This window comes from Aptenodytes patagonicus, chromosome 6, assembly GCF_965638725.1.
Source record: "Aptenodytes patagonicus chromosome 6, bAptPat1.pri.cur, whole genome shotgun sequence".
NCBI lineage: Eukaryota > Metazoa > Chordata > Aves > Sphenisciformes > Spheniscidae > Aptenodytes > Aptenodytes patagonicus.
Window position 1 is genome coordinate 18,582,186 of NC_134954.1, and position 23,069 is coordinate 18,605,254.

Genomic DNA, 23,069 nt, shown 5'->3' on the forward strand with positions numbered 1-23,069 from the left:
CTTTATTCAAGCAGAAATAGTTCAGTCTCTGGTTAAAATTTGGCAAGTAAATGCTAAAATACTCTGAAGACCACTAATCTTAACCTGGCTTTCTCAGCAGTAGCGTGTAAGCTATTTGTGTACAAACCCAAAACAAATACTGTGGCCTAACGCTATTTTTACTGGACAACAGAAACAGCTTCTCCTGTGCGTGGGCAGCCTAGCAGAGAGTAAGCTGGACCTGTCACCGTAGCGTGTTGCAGTGGGGACAGACGGCTAATGGATGCTCCCCAGCCCTGTGTGCAGCACGCGGGGGTACCTCCGCCCACCTAGAGCCTGGCTCTGCCAGCCATGTACAGCAAGATTAAGGTGATAGGGAGCTGCAGTGAGTCCAGGATGGGAGCCATGAGAGGCAACAGGGGAAAGCGATGGAGATCAAACAGCCTGGTGTGTGCAACATCACAGCAGAGCAAGTCAGCCCCTCCCAGAACAAGAAGCCCTTGCAGCAACACATCTTTTCCTGCCCCCTGCTCATTACAGGTGAACCAGGCTATGAGATGCATCCTCTTGCCAAAGCCTTGCCCTCAAAGCATTAGCACACTTTTAACAAAACCATTTACAGCATCTGCTCCTATACCAAAGAAAAAATGTTCTCTCTGAGCTCTTTACTGATGCAGTGAGTTTCTGCCTAAAACTAGCCCAGCATGGCTCCTGCTAGAAGCACAGCTTTATTGAGGTGAATAGATGGCTACACCAAGCAATCCTCTTCAGCTTGAGAGGCATCTCTTTACAGGGCATGTGAGGGGTGGCAAACACGGCGACACACCACTCCGGAGTAAGCACTGAACCTCCAGAACAGGGCAGTGCCAACAGATACAGACTACGTGTTGTACATCGCATCAAACCCAAGGTGGCTGACAGCTTTTGGAGAGCTTAAAGACATCAAGTAGGTGCTGCTCTTCTGGGGAGTACCCAACGGGAGTCAAACTCATTCCTAACACAGAGATGTTACCCAGTGGTGACTCTACATCCAGAGTCACATCCTGCATATGATCTGCCAATAAATCATTCAAACGTCCCTGCACTGGAATAATTTTTGTGCTATGGTACTTTATCTGTCGCTCTTGGAACAGATAACTAAGACCAAATCCTGCCACCAGCTGCACCCGTTACTTTAACTGAAATCCAGAAGAGCTAAACCCACCTGTAGGACAGTGGGAAATGATATTCAGCAATGTATCAAGTTTCACTTGATTAAGACATAATCATCATGGCGTACATGGTGTGACCTGGATGGACAGGTTGCACTTATCAGCTACACAGTGGCCCAAAGCATTAATGTTAAACCATGGGATGAAGAAAATGAGAAGGCAACAAACATGCTTCTGCCTGGTTTGTTGTTAAAAGCAGTCTTCTCTGGATAAGAAAAAATAGTGTGTGGTCCTTTAAATAACGCAGCAGCCTCGAAACACTGAATCATTTAATCCGCTCTCGCTGGCGGCTGCTTTAACCCAGCCTCCCCAAAGGCACGTCTGCAGCCCTGCTGCAGCCTCTGTCCCAGCATGGGAAGGGGAGCCCCACTGGGGACTGCAGCTCCCTGTCCGCAAGGTGGGGTGTCCCCACATGTATCCCCCACCCCATGCAGCCCCTGACCTCATCACATGGGTTTTTATCTGCCCGTGGCCGAGGTTAATGCAGCTGTTGTGGTGCCAGTGGGAGCTCTGTGTTGAGGACGGTGATGGCACAACCAAAGGGCATCGCTTCTTTTGCAGGCACCAGTGACAGCCTCCAGCCAGGGGAGAGGCCACAGCTCATTCTGGAGCTAGACTTGAGCTGTACATTCGCATACAGCTCTGCAAAGGACTTCTTTAATGCTACGTCACCCCATCTCTATCTGAACGGGGAACGTGTCTGATGGATGCATTGCTGTCTTCTCCACTCAACCTTGCATGGAGGATGTGGAGCAAGAAAGGAAGAGGCTGGGAGAAATCTTAGCTGGATAAAATCAAATGGCAAAGCATCCCCAGGCTTCGCTGTGCTGGGATTTTACTCCAATTTCTGTTTATACCCACACACCATTGAGGTTCCCCTCCCACACAGCGTGGAAGCGCCCTGATACGGGTTTATGAGAAACGTCCACAAGGCTGTTTTCTTTTAACCTGTCCAAGATGCCACTTAGCAGGGCAGAATAACCCTTTCCATTGCCCTAAGTAGAGATTAAGCCCATGGCCAGTTCCACTACAGACAAGTAACTTAATGAAGAGAGTGCCCCATGAGCACTGGGCTCATTCCCTGCCCAGCTGTATCAGGGCTGCAGTCCCTGTGCATCAGGGTAAGACCTCATGGGGTCAGGGAGGAGGGAGGTACAGCTTGCTACTCCAGGTGCTTTCTTTCATCTGCCCAGCTAATTGCATCTGCCCAGCTGAGTTGCCCCAGTGAGGTCAGGGTCCCATAAAGAACATAGAGACAGTCCCTCACCCAAAGAAATTACAGCCTATGCAGCCAACACATCCACTGAGACGGGACAATATTTTCACTGTCATTTCTCAGCATTAGGACTGCAAAGAACAACGAAGCTCACCCAGGAAACCTGTCGCAGAGTCGGTAACTTGAGTGAGGTTTTCTAAGTCTTGAGTTGGGGCTTTAATTACAGGACTATCCTTCCTCACATTGATATTCATTGTACCACCAGTCATCAACAGGAGATGAGACAGCAAGATTAATCTCTCTTCTTATCCTCCTATATTAATGCCTCCATCACTTTGACCCCTATAGGGTACTCACTGAGGTTCCAACTGATGGAAAAGTAAGAAAAAAAGCGGCCAAGCATTCTGCCCACATTTCTAAAAATACCGGCACTTCTGCAGGGCTCCATCTGGTCTCTGCTCAGAGACACCGCCAAATGAACTTTGCACTGGATGTCCAGGAGCTACTGCTGTTCAGTGAGTTATCTTGTGATGCCCCAGACCAAATGGGAGCGAGAATGCTTGCCAAAGCCATGGACATGAATTATCGGACATGCAGAGTAAGCAGGTGGAGGTCTAACCAGCTCCCATCACTGCATCCCAGCAGCTGCTTAATAGGATGTCCCTGTAAGCAGCCTGGTGCTTGCAGACCAAAGTAGCGCTTTTCTATGAAATAACAAACTTCCCTAAGAGCCAGCTGACACTCTCTAACCGCCTTCGCCAAATGATAAGTGTGTGATGAGGACTGTGCCTTCAGCCCTGCTCATCTAACAGGAGCTGCTGGAGGAACCGCAGCCAGTGCACACGGACATGGAAATGGCAAGGCAAAAATGCCACGGCTTCTCCCTGTTAATGCCCCGTGGAGTTCGGGAGCAAACATTTGAAAATACATAGTATTTTTCAATTCTCATGCCAATTTCAAATGCAATTTCTGACTGGAATTTTATTTTATTCCAAACTAGTTTTTCTTCTACAACTGCATTTGTTTCAAATATGTTTTTGTTTGGAAACATAACCCAATCAGTGCATCTTTGCAAAACCAACAAAAATGTGATGGGATGACCAAGCACACAGGTTGGGAGCCCAATGTAAATCCAAAGGGAACCCAAGCTGTTTCTCTTCAACAGCCCATTAGTCAGTTTTGATGATGTCAAAACATTTTGAAAAATGGCACTAAGGAAAACTCAGCAAAATAAAGGAATTAGAGATGAGCCTTTCCGTGGGAAAGAGGGCCCACGAGGTTGCTGGAAGCCCTAGAGGGACTTGGATGCCAGCAGGCCAAGGGTGTCTTGACTGTCCTAATAAGATGATCTGTAGACAAAGAAATAGCCCAGAAAACTGCAGGAACCATGGTATTTAAATGGCACAATTAATTAGTTACGGATGAGACAAGTACGAGGGGATTATGAGAGAAGTAAATAAAGAAGGTACGCCAGCCCCAAGGAGTAAGTATGAGTCGAATGACTCTGGACCCACACACGCACATAAGTCCCATTAAAACTTGGCCACACTGACAATAATTTCAGAAACACCCCATCTCGTGTCCTTTACTCACACACTCCTTCCATTCACTGCAAAAACAAGATGCAATAGCAAATGGAGAAGCTTTTCTCTTTTGCTCAGATTTAGTCAAAGGGAAGCTCCCGAGATCGGCCATCCACAGCTGCATCTTGTGTCCATGGACTGAGCAAAAGCAGCTGGGGGAAGCCAGCGAATGAGAAGAGAAACAACAACCAAATGGGAAGCATGGGGCTACAGACAGAGACAGGAGAGCAGCTGCAGCTCTGAGTGTTGCTTTCAGGCAATCGAAGAATAAGGACAAGAATAAGAACAGGGTTTCAAAACTGCTGGTTGTGAGGAGGGTAATCAGCTGGCTGCACTTTAGCTCCAGCGAGGCTTTTTCTGCTGTGTGCTGGCCAGAGCGGCAGGAAGGGAACGGAGTATCATGTCATCCTGTGATGACACCTTCTGCTGACCAGCAATAACCTGGGAGGGGTCTTTTCTGTTCTTGTTTGGGAAGAGAGGGGCTGCAAAGAGACTGCTGGGAGGGAGGTAAGAGAGGGAGGTAAAGCTAAGCTGGAGAGAGGAAGGAGCCTAGTAAGAAACTGGGAAAATGATGGCACTTGTCCAGAAAGCCACAAAAAATACCACAGAAATCAGGGCTGGAAAGGAAATCAGAGATGACATGTGGTCCTCTATCCTGTGCAAAGGCAGGATTGTGGACATCCTGGCTAGGTTTGTCTGTGCAGTGTGGCTGTCTGTAGGTCCCCAGAAGGTCACTGCCATTGATGCGGTTCCTGTCGGGGTCACTCACATTAGGCAAACATTGGCTTCCCGAACTGACCCAAAGCTGAAGGATCACACCTTTCATTTTTACCAGCAGACTTCTATTTCAGTGTTTAGAGAATGAATAGCTTCTCTCCACTTGAGGCACACCCCGCATCCGGGAATGGGTCCTGTTAGAAGTTATAGCATGAAGCTGTAACGGAGACTGAAATCTGATCTTCACCAGACATCACTGGAGATGAAACCATTTTGGATTTGATGTCAAAATGGTAAGAATACGGGTACAGAGAGGGAGTGTTTCTAGAAGGAACCAAATAGCAAGAATCAAGAAATAAAAATGTGATAAGGAAAAATAAGGAATAAACTTGAACATGAATTCCAGCTACCCTCAAAAAGCAGCTATGGATATAAAATATAAAATATATCCTGCAGCTGATATCTAACTCCTCCCAGCCAGGCCATGCAGAGGGCTGGACAACACGGCATGCTGCAATACATGAGGCATTATTTTAGTCCTAATTCTGCCTGTTCCAGGATTACAGTATTAGCACCCAAATCTCACAGTGCTGCTCAAGCAGAAAACAAAGGGGGGGTTCCCCACCCTCTTTCCCTGGGGCGAGGAAAACCCTGCTCTGGAGGAGGCAGCCCGGAGAGTTATTTTTCAGCAGCCAGGCAATTTGGGGGGGGCCGCCCGCAGCCCTCAGGACACCTGAGTAGGCAGAGAGGACTCGATGGGTGGGGACGTGGCCGTGGGGGCGGCAGACCCGTGCAGGGAGCCCGGCTCGGCTCGATCCGTGGGTATTGCCGGGCGGTCACTTGCGGCAGGCGGGGAGAGCGCAGAGAGGGGGAAGCGCTGAATAATTGAGGAGCTGCAGCGCCCTCCTCCCTCCCTCCTCCCTCCCTGCCTCCTCCCTCCGCCCTGCGTGCGCGGCCGGGAGCCGGGGCCGGCGGTGCCCAGCGCAGCCCCCCCGCCGGCTGCAGCAGCGCAGCCGCCCCCGCCGGGGTGCGCGCCCGCGGCGGCTCCGCAGCATCGCCCGCCCGCTGCCCTCTGCGTCCGGCGGTGAGTGCCCCGAACCACCGGGGAGGGGAAGGGATGGGGGATGGAGGGAGGGGGGGAAGGCGCTTCCCCGCGCTGCCACCCTCCTGCCCGGGGGCAGCGGCTCGGAGCCTCTCGGGGTGCGGGGTGCACGGGGGCCCGGCTCCGAGCCCGGGAGAGGTCTGGCCCGGCGCCCCGCGGGGGAGGGTGAGAGCGGCCGAGGCGCCCCCCCCCCCCCCCCCACCGCACACAGGGCCGGCTCCTGCCCCGCTCGGGGCCGGCGCGGCAAGGGGAGCGCCTCGGCTCCTCCGGGCCGCGGGGGACCGACGCCGGGGGACCGCAACCCGCTTGGGCGTCCCACTGCCCCGGCCAGGCTGCGGCCCCGTGTTTACAAAGTGTCGGGGCACTCACCGGAGGGGAGGAGGTGGGGGCGTCAGGGCTGACGGCACAGGATTTATAGGACACAGGGAAAAACAGAGTGAGAGGAGAAATACCGGCTGGCCTGACCGAAGCGACAGCTCTTCGCTACAGGTTACCGCACAAAACACGCGAGGGGAAGGTCGGGACGCTACGGGCAGGGGGGCAACAGGCAGAAAAGAAATCCGAGCGGAAGAGAAACCGAGAGGGAGGTGGGCAAAGACGCGAGGGGAGGTTAGACCCGCCGGGGGGCCGGCACGGGAGGGTGCTGGTGGCGGGCGGGGGCCGCGGGCTGGAGCCGGATCGCGCGTGGGGCCGGGCAGCGCCGGGCGGGCGGGCGCTGTCCGCGGTGCTGAAGCCCCGACGGGGCGCCCCCGGGCGCGGGCGGCCCCCGGCCCCGCCGAGGCCTCCCCCCACGGACGCGGCTGGCCCACGCACACGGACCCGATTGACGGCTCCGTCCTCCCGCCGGCGCCTGCAAAACTCCCTCTGACTTAGAGGCTGGTAATGGAGTTAGCTTCCTTTTTACGTCACCCCCGACTCGGTGCTGTTTATTGATTCCACACGGGTATTTGCAAACTACCTAATATCAACCGTCTGCCCGCCTCAGCCCCGGGTAGGTGCGCTTCAGCATCGCTGTATTGAAACTCCTAATCTCTTTTCTCAGAATTGCTTTCCGGCTCAGGTTTTGTGGCCTATTAAATACTAGTTTATGCAGATCGACTTAGTGCCTTCCTGTCACAGGCTGTACCTAGAGAGCTCTAATATAGGGCTTCTTAAATCAACTCAGACTCTGGGGAGGAGTAGGAAGCAGTATTACTCTGGTCAACCCCGGAGAAGACTTTTGGCTCAAAAGGGCCATGACTGATTTAATCTAGCATATTAACTAATTAATCCTCCCAGTGTCCCTAAGTAGTAGGCAAGTACATTTTAGCGTGCCAAGGCATTTGTTTAGTTGCCCAAAAACTGTTATGAGACTGAAAGTCTGATTGCTAAAGATATTTACATGTGTTCATTTTATTGGTACATGTTGCTAAGGCATATGACTTACCATAGTTGAACAACATATTGTAAACAAACAAAAAACCCTCAAACAAGCCAAAAACAATACTAGAGTGAAAAGTTACCTAGATTAAACTGACTAATTATCTCTTCTTAAAACGTACTGCTCCATGGGGAATCCTTGTCGCATGAGAACAGAGAAGTAAGGGGTTCTTGCAGGGATCCAAGGCCCAAGTGCTATTTCCCATTTTCATCCATCAAAGGTGCTGAACTTTGCCAGCAAAACAGAGACTGATGAATAGTAAATGATGCCAATAAAGAATCTTGGGTCCTCTCAAAGTAAAGTCAAATGTACAGTAAATATCTGAGAAGACAGGATGGAGGCAATATCTGCAATAGGACAAGCCGTTGAACAAGACCAAGGAAAAAAAAGCCTCATTCAATTGCTGCTCAGTAAGGGGAGATGTAGGAAGGAAATTTTACCTCAGCCCTTGGAAACTGAGACTGCTAGAATACAGTAGACATCAACAAAAATGACAATAAAATTGGAAGTAAAAAAAAAAAAAAAGAAAGAAAGAAAAGCCAAAGCCTGTCAAGGACCAGACAAAGGCCCTTACAATGGAGGGACTACAGCACCTGAGCAACTCACTTCATTAAAAAGAAGGGTGGGAGGTGACTTGATTCTTGAATCTAAGAGCCTCTACAGAAAGAAATTACTAGGCACTGAGTTATTCCTCCATCTGCCAAGGAAAGGCACAACATGAACTAGTGCCGAGATGCTAAAGCCAAAACATTCTGATTTAAGTGAGGGATCACATTTTTGAACAGTGGAGGGCTGATGACCTGATGAAGGAGCTATCAGAAAACCTGCTGGATTCTCCATCTGTTTATGTCAAGACTTGATGTCCTCCCAAAAGATGCAACTTAGCCAAAGCAAGTCATTGGGCTCCCTGCAGGAGTAATTGCCTGGAAGCTAATGGCCTGCAATTCAGACAAAATGAACTCAGTGGACTTAATGGTACCTTTGATCCTTAATTCCCCAAGTTAGGCACAGAGATGTACAACTTTGCTCCCAGGTGCCCCAGCCTCCCCTCTAGACAAGTACAACATTCCCAGCAGGTGGGATTTCTGACGACATACCAAAAACAGAACAAATGACTGACCAACTTATATTTTGAATCCCCCAATTTTCCAACTTGTTTCACTAATTAACTCCCCCTAAAAAGAATCTCTTTCTTTGTGCATATTGCAGGAAAGTGAAGCAATTTAAAACGTAAATCGTTCTCCTTAGGGAGTCAGTCATGACTCCCAAGTCAAGACATATCTTACCCTTCTCTAATTTTTTAGGATCATATGAAAATGATGAAAATTCATTCTTTATGAAACTTCAGAGTCTCAGTTGGGATCATATCAGAAAGGATTCCAGCCCAAAATATTTTAAAGAATATATTTATAGGCTGACTTGACACTACTTCCTTCTTGAGCACAAGACAGTCTGTTTTCTCAGTTCTGAAATCACACACATATAAGAAGATTTCATCCATCTTCCCTTGAAGGCAACAGGAGTTTTTCTAGAAAATTCAATGAGAACAGGATAACCTCTCAATGGCTAAATTAATGGTTTTCTTGTGAAGCCCTGCAACATTCAAGCAAATAGGATGGTAAGAACTTACACAAACATAAATACAATCCTAGGCTCTTCATGAAAAATAAAGATGATAACAGAGTAGTCTGTAGCAGAATATACTTAGTCCCTCAGACTTCTTAGCCCCCAAATAATCGAAACTTTGCTTTCGGAGCACCTGAGCCATTAAGATCGTCTTAATATATATGTTTAAGCAACATGTTGTTGTTTGGATTATTAAGATGTTTTAAAAATAAGAATGTAAGAATGTAAAAAAGAATCAAATACTTCTTCATCTGTGTGTGGTAGTGGGATCCCTATGTCACACACACACAAAAAAACATTAGCAGGTGGGTAACATTTGTGTCTTTCACATTGATTAAAAAAAAATAATAAAAAAAAAAATCACTCCTAGATCAGCACTCTCTATAAAATGTAAAGCCATGGTTGGGCCTGAACTTGTCATTCTTGTGAGAGACAGTAGATTTAGGGATGCAAAAGGATCCAGAGTCAAGAAATATAGTAGGCATTTTTAAGCTACTTCCTATGGATATGAAAACCTGGCCAGAGTCTCACCTCGGTCCAGGGTGAGTCTGCTGAACTCATTAAGCCACCCACGGTGTAAATGGGAGCAGATTCTAACTTAGATCCATGAGTGTCCTGGTTTCGGTGGTGGTTAAACCACGACAATGAGCCACAGAGATTCCTAAAACATTTTTCATTTACAAGCGATGAGATGTAGCTAAGCTGTGGTTGTCAACTGGGAACTGCCTTCTAGTACTGAGCAATTTTTCTCTTGTATATGTTTCCTTGGCTCATGGAATAGTGGCCCTGCCTCTAGACTAGGCAGTCATTGGCACGGGGCTGGGTGCTCCAGCTAGTATTGACACTGCCACCACAGCCCTTCCCTTTCTGTCACCAGGCTGGAACATCCCTAGGAGAAAACTATTTTTTCCCACAATAAAACTGTCAGAGTGAAGCCCAGGCACTTATGAAACAAAACCAGTGAGGTGGAGCCACACAGCACGTGACTCTATTGTTTCTGTTCCTCTGCATGGCAACTGTATCAATAATTTACGGAAATACGTGATACTGTAAATTAAATCCACCTGGCAGGTGAACAGAAGAAGAGCTTTTGCGGCACAGGTTTTTTAAGCACCACATCCTAATTCTGAGAGGACAGAGTTACAGGATCAAGTGGTTTGCTGCCAGTATCTGTGTCAAAACTTTAGGTAAACGTCTATAAAACCAGATATGTGGGTTTGGGGGCAGCCCATCTCAGCAGCCACTGACTCTTGCTCGTTGGTGACCGTGACCTGAGTTGGTGGTTTGGTCCACTCCTCCTGCAGGTCCTCAGTTCCCTCAGTACAGGCTGGGTCTTACACAACAAAGTTTTTTAAACCTGAGGTTGGAGACACCCCCTTGTGCTGAGACACCACTTGCACATCTGGGCATGTTCCATCCACAGCAGTACAATTAAAACTTAGCTTTAAATGTGTGCTTGAGCATTATTGAACCAGGTCTTAATGATGGACCTGTTGAGCTGTACTAAATGAGCAACTGCTCTGTGGTGCTCAGCAATGCCAGGGTGGCCTCCAGCGTGGATTTGGACACCCTAGTCTGGTAGTGAAGGATATGTATGCTTCTGCTGCCTGTCCTTCGTCCTTGGCTGGGAACAGGCAGAAAGCATTGGTGACAGGTCTTGCGCCGCTCCAGCCCCGCAGTGAGGTGCTCAGGAAGCATCTGGGTACACCAGTGCCTTGTCAAAGGCACATGGGCAACAGCAGGTGTGTTCCACTCATTAACCAGCTGCGGAAGCAACAGGGACCAGGAGATGTGCAATTAATAACTAGGGTCACCAGCTCTGCACAAAGTAAATTAAGACAGAAAAGAAGGAATATGTCAAGTTCCTTTGGCTGAGAGCTCCAGCACAAACAAGAACTACAGCAATAATATTTCAGCAACTCTACTCTCTGCCCTTAATTGTGTGCAGGCACACCAGTCGAGTTACATTTGCCAGGCAGGGCAGCGCACCATGGGGAGACTCTACTTACTGTAGCTGGGAGAAAAAAATGTGTTGCCTTAGTGAAAGATGTTGGGTTTTGGGGTCTCGCTGGTAAAGGATGCTAAGAGCAAATATGCAATTAACTACCAGGGCTTAAATGGCAAGCAAATTTTAAGCTAAAGGTTATCACGTTGGCTTGTGCTGATTCCCTTGCTACACAAGAACATCTCCAGTCAGTGTGTGCACATCACTCAGGAATACTATAATACCCTAATTTTTATGCTATTAGCATTTTTAAGAACACATCATTCTTCATTTAATTCTGCTTCACTAGTACCATCCTAGATGCTGATTTAGTCTTAGATGTGCATTTGTAACTCACTTACTGGGAAATGTCAAAAAGCCCTCATGCTACAACGCCAGGTATTACTCACACTACACGCCGCTTAGGTGTTGCAGTGCATTTGCCTGACTGATGATGATAAATGACTAAACACAGAAACTCTATTCTAAATCATCTTCTTTGATCAACTTGTGCTCACATTACTCATATAATCGGTTGTGTTGAAATGCAGGAGGATTACTCATGTAAGGCAAGGATTTTTTGTCCTAGTGAATAATAAGAATAAGCAGCCAAACATGTAATAAAAGCAGGAGGAGCTGCTTTTATTTATGCTTCCACTTTATATATGCTTCCACTTCCTTGGAAGTGCGTTGAATCTACCTCACACTTCTGTTGAGGAATTTAGTGACACAGGCTACAACCAGCCAAATTACCCTGCAGCTCTAGGCTCCCTTTTTCACATGCAACAAAACCCCATTGATTTGCATATACTGCTATTGCTTCTTCTGAAGCGTTTAGTAGGCTCGGGATTGAAGAATGTGTCTTTCCAGCTCCTTCTGAGGAAAGTATTTCTTTGAGAACCTCTCCTGCATTAATTAGTTGACAGACAAAGTCATGGAAAGGGGGCAGCGAGGCATAATCAATTACACTTGTATAACCGCTGATGGAACACGATAACTAATTAATGAGACCGTGTGCACATACAAAAGAGAAATGCATTTGAAAGCCAGCAAGAGCTGAACTGTGTTTGTAAGCCTGATGTGTTTACAGCATAAAAGACCAGTTCAGACTCCTACTAAATTATTACAGAAAGCCGGAAAGACTGCTGGTAAGCAAGAGTCAGTGTTGAGAGGAAAAAACCCGTTTTCTTAGTGGGGAATAAAGGAACCTCTATAAAAACAGCAATCTTCAAAATAAAAAGAGAGGCTTAAAAATAGTGATTTTTCATGTCCTGTATTTGATATGCAGGTCTTTTTTCTTCTGGTTTGGACGACAAAGCCAAAGTGTTAAATCAGTACTTTACTGAAAAATTTAATTTGTGTTTTTGCCACTGAAATTCAGAATGCTACCCAGAAATGAAATAAGTTGTCATAATGATGCATCAGCCTGAGTCTCGCAACAGTAAAAATCCATTTTGTTTAGACCGCCTCACACATTAATAAATAACCTGGTCTGTGAATTATGTCAAATGAAAAAAGCTCTCATGGCTGGCCTGGAGCAAACCATAATGACTTTCATTCTGCAGTGTAAAAGTACGGATCCACAGGGGAAAGAAAAAGAAAGCACAACCCAGTAACTACAGAGATTTCCTCCTGCATGTTGTTAAAGCAAAGACAGTTTTTAAACGAGTATAATTCTAGAAGACACTGTCTGGTAACCCGGGTCTAAACATCTCAGTGATACAAAGGCAGCCCTTGTCCACTCTGACAGTGAGATTCGTTACAGAAAACGTGTATCTCATCAAAGCAGTAATAATTACTGAAAGTAGAACCCATTACCCAAAAACAGGAAAAAGCCCAGAGCTGCAAACGCAAGGCAACCACTCTGCTGATGCCAACAGCAATCGTACTGCTAGAACAGTATCTACCTAGCATTGCAAACAGGCAACTCACTGTCATCCGGAGAAGATGCCATACTAGCAGGAAGACCCCTTTTTCCCCTTGTGAGAGCTCAGGGTCTGGAGCTGCTACTGTCAAAACCAGAGGGAAGGTTGCAGAAGTACGTGCCAGCACATGAGACAAATCTTGGTTCCTGGGCACCCGCCTCACAGTGTTTTAAACGCCTGGATTTCAGAGGTCAACACATTAGTCCTTGAGGCAGTCTGAGCACCCAGACCTGTGAGCACAGCTTCCTTTAGGAGTTTCATTTGTTCGATCATGCCGTGACTCGTGACTGTAAAAGGATGGGGGAGGCAGTATCTGATAGCCATGAGCATTGGTATAAATACCTGCACTTCAAATGCAAAATCACACAGCTGCCACAAATGAGTGCTTGAAGGTGCATAGAGCCACAGGGCTCCTTCTGCAGATAACCATGGGCAGGTACAAAAGCAATATTGTTTTCAACAAGGTACGGCTAGGGGAGCATTAATAGTTTTTAACATGGTTTCTCTTCCACTTCCTTAGAAAACCCAACTGAATTAACTACTCATGCACTTCTGTAAGGTAGCTACTTTCTCCATTTTACTGATGGAGGAACAAATTTACTAATTTCATGTGGTTTCATCACTCTCATAGAGGGAGCCTGTCAGAGCAGCTCCAAGAAGTTCCTGGTTCCGCATCTCCTGCTCAGCTCACTCATCTATTGATTTGTCATTTCCCTGCATTAGCAGTATTGTTACATTTTTTAAGGCTTTTACTTTGCCATCTCAAGACAACAATGACAAACTAGACCTTTTTGAAAATGTGCAAATTGATTATACCTCTTTCTCCGTAATTCTTTCTTTTTTTTTCTCTCTTCTGGTGATTAAATAGCTTTTTTGCAAACACAAATGGAGCACTTCATGCATATTGCATTACTTACAGCTCGGCACTCACAGACTGTTGTATCTGTCATAAGCACCCTGCACTCAGTCCTACGCCACTCTGCACCATGAGGAATCGTTGGTACCCATACAAAAAGGGCAGAAAACAAGTGGAAACCCAAAATGCCAGGCGTAGTACTGCCTTCTACAGGCACAAGGGAGAAGGACAGCAGAAAATCTGATGTCTTGGGGAGGTGGATTTACTGCCTAAGGGGATGGGATGCACCTGCAGGGATGCCCATGAGCATCTCTGAAAGGGAGAACAGTGCCTTTGGGTTTCCAACCCCTGCAGGCTATAGGTGAGAGCTATAAGTGCTACCTCCAAATGCATCCAGCCCCTAGGAAGGAGGAAAACACCGATCCCTCCAGCCTCAGAGCTGTTTCTCACTAGCCTAATGCTCCAGAGAATCCCAAGGGACCCTGACAGCCTGGACCAACTGCTTGTGAGGTTGGCATGTAATTAACCCTGGCAAAGTTTAGAACAACCCAATATCAAGGGATCTGCTGGCCTTCACCGTGACTGGCTCCAATTTCATCTCTGAATGTGTTACTTCAGCTCCCACCTATTCCTCATACAGGCAGGAAGATGAGCACTCAGCCACCTAAACCTCCCCATTGCTCACCTTCATGGACACGGTGCCCAAAGATCGATGCTCAAATACTGAATTAGCTATTTAGCTTAGGAATTGGGACCCACCAGTTGCAAGACAGAAAGGAGATTTGACATGTCTCCCGTCCTTCCCTCCGCCTTTTTCCCGATTATTCAGGCAGCCCAGTGTCTCCCCAGAGACGGCAGTGGGTAAACCAGCACACTGTATCACCCCTCTGAAGACTGGAGAGGGGCAAGAAGGGTAATCCCTATGTACATGCTAATTATTTTACTGGATTACATGTCTATGCTCTTTTGACTCTTTCTTGCACTAGAGACTAGAATACAAAGTTTAAGGACTCCTGGGGGCTGGCTCTGGATACATGGCACCCTTGCCTTATGTCTTTGGTCAAGTTAAATATTTCCTCTTTTATTTTGCTTATTTGTGCAAAGAAGATAATGATGTTTAGCCATTTTACAGCAGAACTAACGTTGGTAAAGCACTTAAAGTAACAGAGATGTAAGTAACACAGAAAAGTGCTGTCCAACCCCTCCACTTCCATTTTACTATGAAGACACAAAAAAAAAATCCCTGAACCTATTTTTTGAGTTGATACAACATAGAAAGTTGGTCTTAAGCCTGAAATATACCACTAGTTTAATTTAGCGAGAATTTTAATTTAAATTAACCACAGCTCCACTTGAATTGCTCAAGTAGAGGTAAAAATGGAAAGATTAAAAATAAAAGAGCCCAAAATTAACAGCAAAGGCACAAGGCCAGATCACTGAAGCTGGACCTGCATGAGCAGCACTGGGACTGGCAGGGACCAGCCCTCGTTCCGGCTCTGTGCCTGGCTTTTAAATCCCTTTAAGGAGAGCTGATGATGGAGACAGAGACAGCTTTTACAGTGGCAGCCAGCTGGGGATCAACACTGTAAAAACAAGCACATAAAACTCCAAATCAAATTGCATTCGCAATGAAAACATTAACATGACGAGCAGCATCCCTTTGGTTGGCGGCCGCCGGAGCTGTTGCCTGACTCCCGCCGCACCACATCGCACTGCTGACATCATTTCTCTGCCTGCTGGAGGAGCTGTAATGAAATTCAGTATCTTGTGTGTCTTCATACAAGTCTGCCTCACTGCTACTGAGCCAGTAATTAAAATAAAAAGGGGGGGGGAAACAGGGAAGTCAGGCTAGCACGTTTCTTCCTCTTTCTTTTGTCCTTCGTCTGGGACCGCAGCGGGTTTGCTGCCAGGAGCCACCTCTTGCATCCCCTTGAGCCTTTGGGGCTCCCTTTCCCCAGGGGCAATGCTGCAGCCCAGCTCTGCATGCAGCCTCTATGCAGAGCGGGCAGGAGGTCTGAGGGCTGTTGCTCCTGCACTGTAAACATCTGTATTACTATTTCTGAGGTCCACAGCAGGCACCGCCTCGGCGTTTGATAGGAACCTGCTTCAATCCTGCATATCTGGGGCACATCTGCCCTGGGCAAGGAGGAAGGGGGTTTCCCCATAAAAACCCCTGCAGCAAACTGGGCGCTGCTGTGCCCCATGTTGGGGCCATCCCCACCCAGCTGCTGCCAGGACAACAGCAAGTTTTCTCTATAATTATTAATTTTGTGAGCCATGAAAACCAGAGGAAATCCAACCTTTTCCTCTTAGTGAGTGCCCCTGCCTGGCTTTCTATCAATACACCAACAGGAGCTCTCCTTTTTCATTTATCACCATCAACGTTCTGTTTCTTGTTGCATTCCCAGCATTTTTTAACAGAGGTCTTTGCTTAAGGATACCCCTATGGACTCCTGGATGGAGGGGAGTCATTAACAGAAAAATCAAATAAGCCATCCCAAAGCACAGATAAGGTATGGGGAAGCTCACGTGGGGAAGCTGGAGCTGCGGGGGGTGACAAGGATGGGCAATGCTGTGGGCCGAGCGGCACCGCGCTGCATCTCACCGGCACAGGGTAGCCAGCAGAAAGCAGCTTTACATCAGAAATCATTCAGCACCAAACCAGACGCTAAGGAAGATCCATGCCTGTAAGTACCTAGGCCTCTCCTTCCGACTTGATTGCTGTTTTAGTTAATTTACCCTAATGAAAAAGAGTGTTTCGGTACAAACAGCGGTTGCTAACAAGCACGCGGTGGCAGCAGCAAGCGCCAGCCGGGGAAAACCAACCCAGACTGCCTGATGATGGAGAGCTGCACAGCTCCGAAACCCAGCTGCAGCTCCCTGAGTCGGGCTTGCCTCCTCTGAGCCACAGCTCCCTTAAGCTTCCCAGGTTTATAATGAAGAGAGCAAATAAAAACCACAAGTAAAAGCTCTCCTTCCCTCTCGCTGTGTGCTTCTAGCTAGCCAAGGTTAGTGGAGCAGAGCAGAAACAAACCGTCTCTGCCCCATGTAAATGGTTGCCATCCAAGAGATTTTTTTTTTTATGGCTTTAAGTGGAGTGAAAGGATGTTTTCCAAGCTACAGAGCAGCAATATGCTGATCTCACTTAAACATCTGGAATAGTTTTGAATGATTGCTTTAATTGAATATAGCGGCAATTATAAAGTTATTTTGTTTCAGATGTTTTGGAGGTTTTTTCCCCTTGGTGACTTAGGAGGGGTTGTATGAATCCCAGGGCTACGTTGGGCTGCCCCATGACAATGGGCAGCCATGCAGGAGGACCCAGTCCCAGCCTGGCCCCGGGCGACTGGAACAGCTCAGCAGCCTAAATCTGAGCACATCACAGATCCATCAGCCAGTTCCTCCTTTAAATTTAAACCATTTAAAATATTTAAGTTTTTCATTATTTTAGCAGTTGAAAATTATTCCTGGACAAGACTGCCATGTCTTCCCTTGAGGTTCTTTGCAAAAAGTGAGAGTAATTTCTGTACCCTGATGCGCCTTGAGAGTGAACTGGGATGTCTGAATCAGTCATGCTCAACTTTCTTCAGTTTGGGAGATGCACTAATTTTTCTGGTGTGGATGTGGATCCCTCCAGCGAGACCTGAGCATATGCCACCCTTCCCAAACCCTTGATCAGCCACCCATGGACACCACAGGCAAGATGATGAAAACCTGCTGATCTCAAACCACATCAGTCCCAACCCCCTTAAAACACAGGGCAGATCTGCCCATGCCAAAGCACAAAGCTGGTGATGGGACCAAGGACCAGCCTGCAGCCTTGGCACCTCCATCCTATGCCATCCCACCTCTTCTGGTGGCCCAGCAGCTCCTCTGTGATGAGCACAGCCTTCACAAAAGCATCCAGAAATGGTATAAAGACATCAAGAGACACAAATTGGCTCTTCCCACTGTTTATCTCTTCCCATAGTTAATCACCCAACTTTTATTTGTCCAGCCTCAACTTCCAGCCATTGATTCTCGTTATGCTTTTCCTTAGAAGAGTTAAGAGCTGACTCTTCAGTATCTATTATTTTCACCTTGCAACAGGTTTTTGCAATGAGTAAACCAAGGACGGGCTCACTTGGACAAGATGTTTTCTTACTGTACAAACTACATGAGAAAATTGCACAGAGATAAGGGCATCTAGATTGTAACGGTTCAAAAACCAGATGGATACTTCTGCCCAGCTTCTTGGCTAGTTTAAGTCAATTTGGTGCAAACCTAAGCATAGCAACCTCAGTCTTTCAAACTTAACTAGGAGCATCCATAAAGTCCCAGTAAGGAAAATAATTAATTAAAGGATGGGAAGTGGTTGGGTGAAGTGCAGCAAGACCTCTTTGTCAGCCTGTGCTTCAGAGATGCTGTGCTTTGGATAAAAGGAGGATGAATTTTGGGTGGTGATCACTTTGGTTAGAGGAGTTATTTCCTCCATGGCCGAAACACAGCCCTGGCAAAGCAGAGCCACCCTGGAGGCACCAGCACGTGGGCACGCTGCCCCGAGGGCTGCTCTGCCTCGTCTCAGCTGGCGCAGACCCACTGAGCTCTGGCTCAGCTGCCCCCTTCCAACACAAACCTTCATTTAAACCAGAAAGTAAAACCTACCCTGAGATCCAGCCCATGCCGCAAACCAGCTGACTCCTTGAGCAACCCAAAAGCCAAACCCAGATTTTATTCTCAACCCGAAGATGCACATTTGCTCAAGAGCGGTAACAATTTTTTCTTATTATTATTCTTAGCTAGAACATCCAGCCTTTCAGCTTGTGGTTGCTCAAGGTAAAAAATCAGCACAATTTGAACTGTGATCAATCAAAACATAAAATGAATGCTGTGTTTTATTTAATAAACTCCAGCAACACAAGGCTGCCTGGTAGACAAAATGTAATTTGTTTTGGATGTAAAGGTGGAGAAATAATTGTTTTTCTTCAAGGCAATTAAAAAAAAAAAAGATTTCTGTATTAATAGAAAGGAAGCTGCCAGGCTAAAATTCATATTTAATAAACTATTTTTTCTGTTCCCTTATATTAGCATTCAGAGATTGTCAATTCTTGTTATTTTCCTCAAAGTCAAGAAGTCATCACGTGTCACTAGGAAGTCATTACTGCTGGTATTAGGAGCTTGCCTGAGAACTACGCAGTTTGCTAAAAAACAGCTGAAAAGAGAGTGGGAAATGGCAGTTGCTGAATAGTTCTTGAAAATATGACTTAAGATGAAAAAAACACAGAGAAAGAGCAGAACAAGATAATGTCATGATTTTTAAGACAATCTCATGATTTGGAATCATAAGACAATTTTAAGACAGTCTTAAATCTTCTGCCGACTTTCTCAGCTTGCCTTAACCATGCAGAAGCCAGACCCCAAAGCTTATTGCAGTTACTCCAGAAAAACAACATCTCTTAATTAAAAAAAAAAAAAGTGTTCCTAAAAGAGTATTTAAATAACTACAAAAATGAAGTGATAAATTCAATGAAGAAACCACACCAAGGACTCTCTTTAACCGCACAATTCACTGGGACCTGAACAAGCAGCACCCTTTAAAACTTTCCCCTTTAGGGTTCACCAGGACAATGGTAGCATGCAAAAATAAAAACCAACTGGAATAGCCAGAGAGCTGTAAGAGTCAACTTTTATAGTACCAAAAAAATCACCCGTCACTGTAAGGGCCAATTCATGGTGATCAAGCCCTGTAGCCAGCCACAGTCTGGCACACAGGCAGGCAGCAGTCTCAACACGCTGGATATAGGAGCAAAGCTACGGTCCCAGACTCTCTTTTTTTTGCAGTGCAGATGGAGCACAGCAATGTCCCACAGAAGGTCCCATGTGGATGGGCACAGCGATGGTGGGCTGACACATGGTGCCCACAGGAGAATCCCCACTCCCAGGACACACTGTGGTGCTGCTAAGCTTGGGGCCGGGCTTGGTCGCCACCGGGACCTAAGGTGCCACGGTGGCCACCAGCACCTCGCGGTTATACATAGCCATCATCGCTTTTGGTAGCAATTAAGCCATGTAATGGGCACTTGGAGAGTATCAGGTTCCTGCTGCTTATGGGGCTGTATTAATAACTGGGGCTAAAACCATGCAGACAAACACAAAGGGGGGCAGAGCATCTCTATTGTACAAAACAATTGGGATGGAGAAAGGAGATTTCTCCGGAGCAGCAGCATTGGTGAAAGCAAAGCTCCCCTCGGCCCCCAGGGCTCTCCCAGCACTGGAGCCCAGCCAGAAACTGGCTCAGGGGCCCCTTTCAGTTCCTGTGGAGCACATCCCTCTTTCTTTGCTATTTCAGTTAAAAACTGTGTTCCTCTCTCTTGCAGCCAGGCCACCAGCACAGGAGAGAGATGCAGCCACAGACCTGAGCGGGTGCTGCCGAAACCATCCGTGACCCACCTCCACTAAACCCAGCATCAGCCATGAGCAGCTTCTTCTCACGCCTGGACCCACGGCGGGTGCCGTGGGGGGCGGCAGGCCACGCCCTGCGCACACGCATCCTGCGCACCAAGCCCGTGGAGTCAATGCTGGAGGGCACGGGGACTGCCACCGCCCAGGGTGCCAGGCTGGCCAAGGTCCTCACCACCCTTGACCTCATCTCCCTTGGTGTCGGGAGCTGCGTGGGCACTGGCATGTACGTGGTGTCCGGCCTGGTGGCCAAGGAGATGGCGGGGCCCGGGGTCATCGTTTCCTTCATCATCGCTGCTGTTGCCTCCATCTTGTCGGGTGAGTCGTGTGGGTGGATTTTTGAGTAACGTGCCATCTCGTGCATTCTCTGGCTCCATTCATGGGTGGACGCCTGGCAGGACCCATACTCAGCAGCACAAGCTATGAGGAGTAGCAACTTCCCCATAGACTAAAAAACCCTTTCACACTGGGCTTATCCAGCTCACAAGGTGCACTGTCTCTCATTTCCCAAATATCAGACCAAACCTTGTACCGGGAGCCAGCAGCCCAAGCATAATTACCACGACGAGCTGCTGATGGCTTCCCCAAGGATGGAGCCTGTGGTCAATACATTTTGAAACATTTGAGAGTTTTGCAGCACGTGTCCCAAGCAGAGAGCGTGGCCAAGCCACAGCACTGGAACAAGAGCACAACGTGGCTTGTGGGAAACCCTGCTTCAACAGGAAGGATATCGGTGGCTTGGGTAGCACCGGGGCCAGCTTCTTTTATTGTGGACATTGCTAACAGTTAAAAAATTCCTCAATTAGTTTTGGAGTTGATTTTATTGGCTCCTATTCATGCAGGATCGCTCTTTGAATTTCCAGACAAAACCCCAACAAACAAATGTGCGGAGAGAGAGGAATTATGTATTTCAGTGAAAAGCCGGTGAATTCCATCTCCTCCATAGGAACCCAGCTGAGCATATGGCTCGAGCTGTGGTTTCCACATGAAGGCAGTACTGCTGGCATTTGTCCTTTCCAGATCAGTGCTAACACGATGATGTGATGTTCCTGCTCGCCCTGCTCAGAGGACTTTGCATGCTGTGTCAGTCTGGTAGCCAGCTTTTATCCGCGGGTTGGATAAGGAAACTTGAGTAAATGGCAAAGAGCTTTGATAGAAGACAGGAACAGCAAACACAACAAAATGACCCGGCTCAGCTTTTCAGGTGTCTGGATTTTTGTAGGGGAAGGTGGAAGCACATCATGCTCTTTCCCTGGAGGTTACAGTGCTGCTCCATGGAGATCCCACCAAAGTCCATGCAAATTTGAACCCCCTACACCCCTGCAGCCCAGAGGCACAACCCTGGCGCAGCACGGGGATGCGTGTCACGCTCTCCCCAAAGCCATGCCAGCAAAAGATCCCAGCACAGCTGGCTGGGGACCGCCACACTGACAGTCCTGCCTCCCTGCTCCCCAGTTAGACCCTCAGTGACAAGGCAGCTCAGACCCATTTACCACTGGTTCAGTCCAGAACAAGAGCTGAGAGCATGCGATGAGATCCAATGCTCATTTGAGATCCCAACACAACAAATGAACCAAACCACCCATTTTTTAACCCAGGTGGTAGATAGCATCAGTGTCTTTATCCTTTCCCACTGCCCACTTTCTCTCCTCTGTGGGGGTTTCGCTGGCCATGATGCAAACCAAGAGCAAACAGATCCTGGGTGGGTCTCACCTAAAAAAAAACCAAACCCACACTGTCCTCCAAAAGGGGCTTTTTCACCCCAGACGCAAGCCCTGCCCCGCAGCAGGGAGCTCCTCCCGCCTTCGCCCACAGAAGCGCGCACTGCTTCCCGCTCAGCTTTCATCTCCGCTTGCTTTTGTAGCCCTGGAAAGGTGTTTTGCAAATGATGCAGTGTTCTGATAGTCTCCTTGGCTGCTTCCTCACTTCATCGTTGACGCTGCTGTTGTTTATAACAGCAACACATTTTGGCAAATCTGAGCAAGGGCTCAGGAGCCGGATGGGCTATCAGGCTTACAGGGGAAGTGATTTCAGCTCATGCGTCAGTCCCGGTGTACCGGGCACTGAGCTCGGGCAAGTGTGCACAGACAGATTTTAAGGAGTTTCTCACAGTTTTAAGGCCAGATGGGACCACTAGATCACCTGCTTTTCCATAATGTATTGAAGAACACAGAGTCAGATCCCACTGCCTGCAAAGTGAGCCCAGGAGGGTTTTGGTTAAAAAAGCCCCTTCCAGAAAGCTCCCCTGGGCAACAGCCACGGGGAAGCCCTGCCAGGCAGGTCCCACCAGTGGGAAATCCCTAAATCCCTCCGTGCTGTTTAACACGGTTTCAGATAGGGATTTTTCCAATTTCATCTACCAGACAAATTCCAGTTATGACTTCCCTTAGGTTTAAGCAACATGTGCCCCGCCAAGGTACTTACAGACATCATTGATTAAACTGATAAATTAAATCAATATCTCTTTCATCCTCTCACTGGAAGGCCTTTTATTCAGGTCTCAAACAGAAACGTTTGCCCAACTTCCCTCCACAAAGCCTCTAGCACAGGGGACACTGCAGGCTCCCTCCATCAGCTGCAACCACCGGGATTTCTCCACTCTCACTCCCGTCTCTAACCAAAAGCCCTTCTTGGCAGAAGTCAGCAGTTTGCATCTTACCCAACTCCATTACCCTCTCCACAGCCTTTTCCACCAGCTGCTGCTTGTCCTTTTAGTGGTCTCCTTTCCTAAAGTAGAACAACCTTGTTGATCACATTTTGCAAACTCCTTCCTTTGAGCGCAGGCAAGGGTCAGGTCCTCCCCCATGATGGTTACCAGTGTGGGATAGCTTTCCCTGCCACACAACCCCGCAGGCTTTGGTGCCAGGCTGTGCAAGAAACAAAGAGACTCTCTCTCCCACGGAAACTGCTCTGCAACCCCAGCAACCCTGGATGGGGATTTCAAGCACCAAGCCACACAGTTTTGGAGCACTTTGCCATGCTCTTACCTGGTACCCATGTGGGAGCAGGCTC

General features: G+C 47.7%; 1 protein-coding gene across 1 annotated transcript in view; it reads left to right on the plus strand.

Moving 5' to 3' along the window:
• The first annotated feature begins 5,728 nt into the window (after positions 1-5,728).
• Positions 5,729-23,069, plus strand: part of SLC7A14 (solute carrier family 7 member 14) — a 33,589-nt gene continuing 16,248 nt past the window's right edge. Inside the window, exons 1-2 of the mRNA XM_076341374.1 lie at positions 5,729-5,790; positions 19,976-20,375. Of these exons, the coding sequence (XP_076197489.1) occupies positions 20,072-20,375 (304 nt within the window). The 5' untranslated portion in view covers positions 5,729-5,790; positions 19,976-20,071. The remainder of the gene's footprint in view (positions 5,791-19,975; positions 20,376-23,069) is intronic.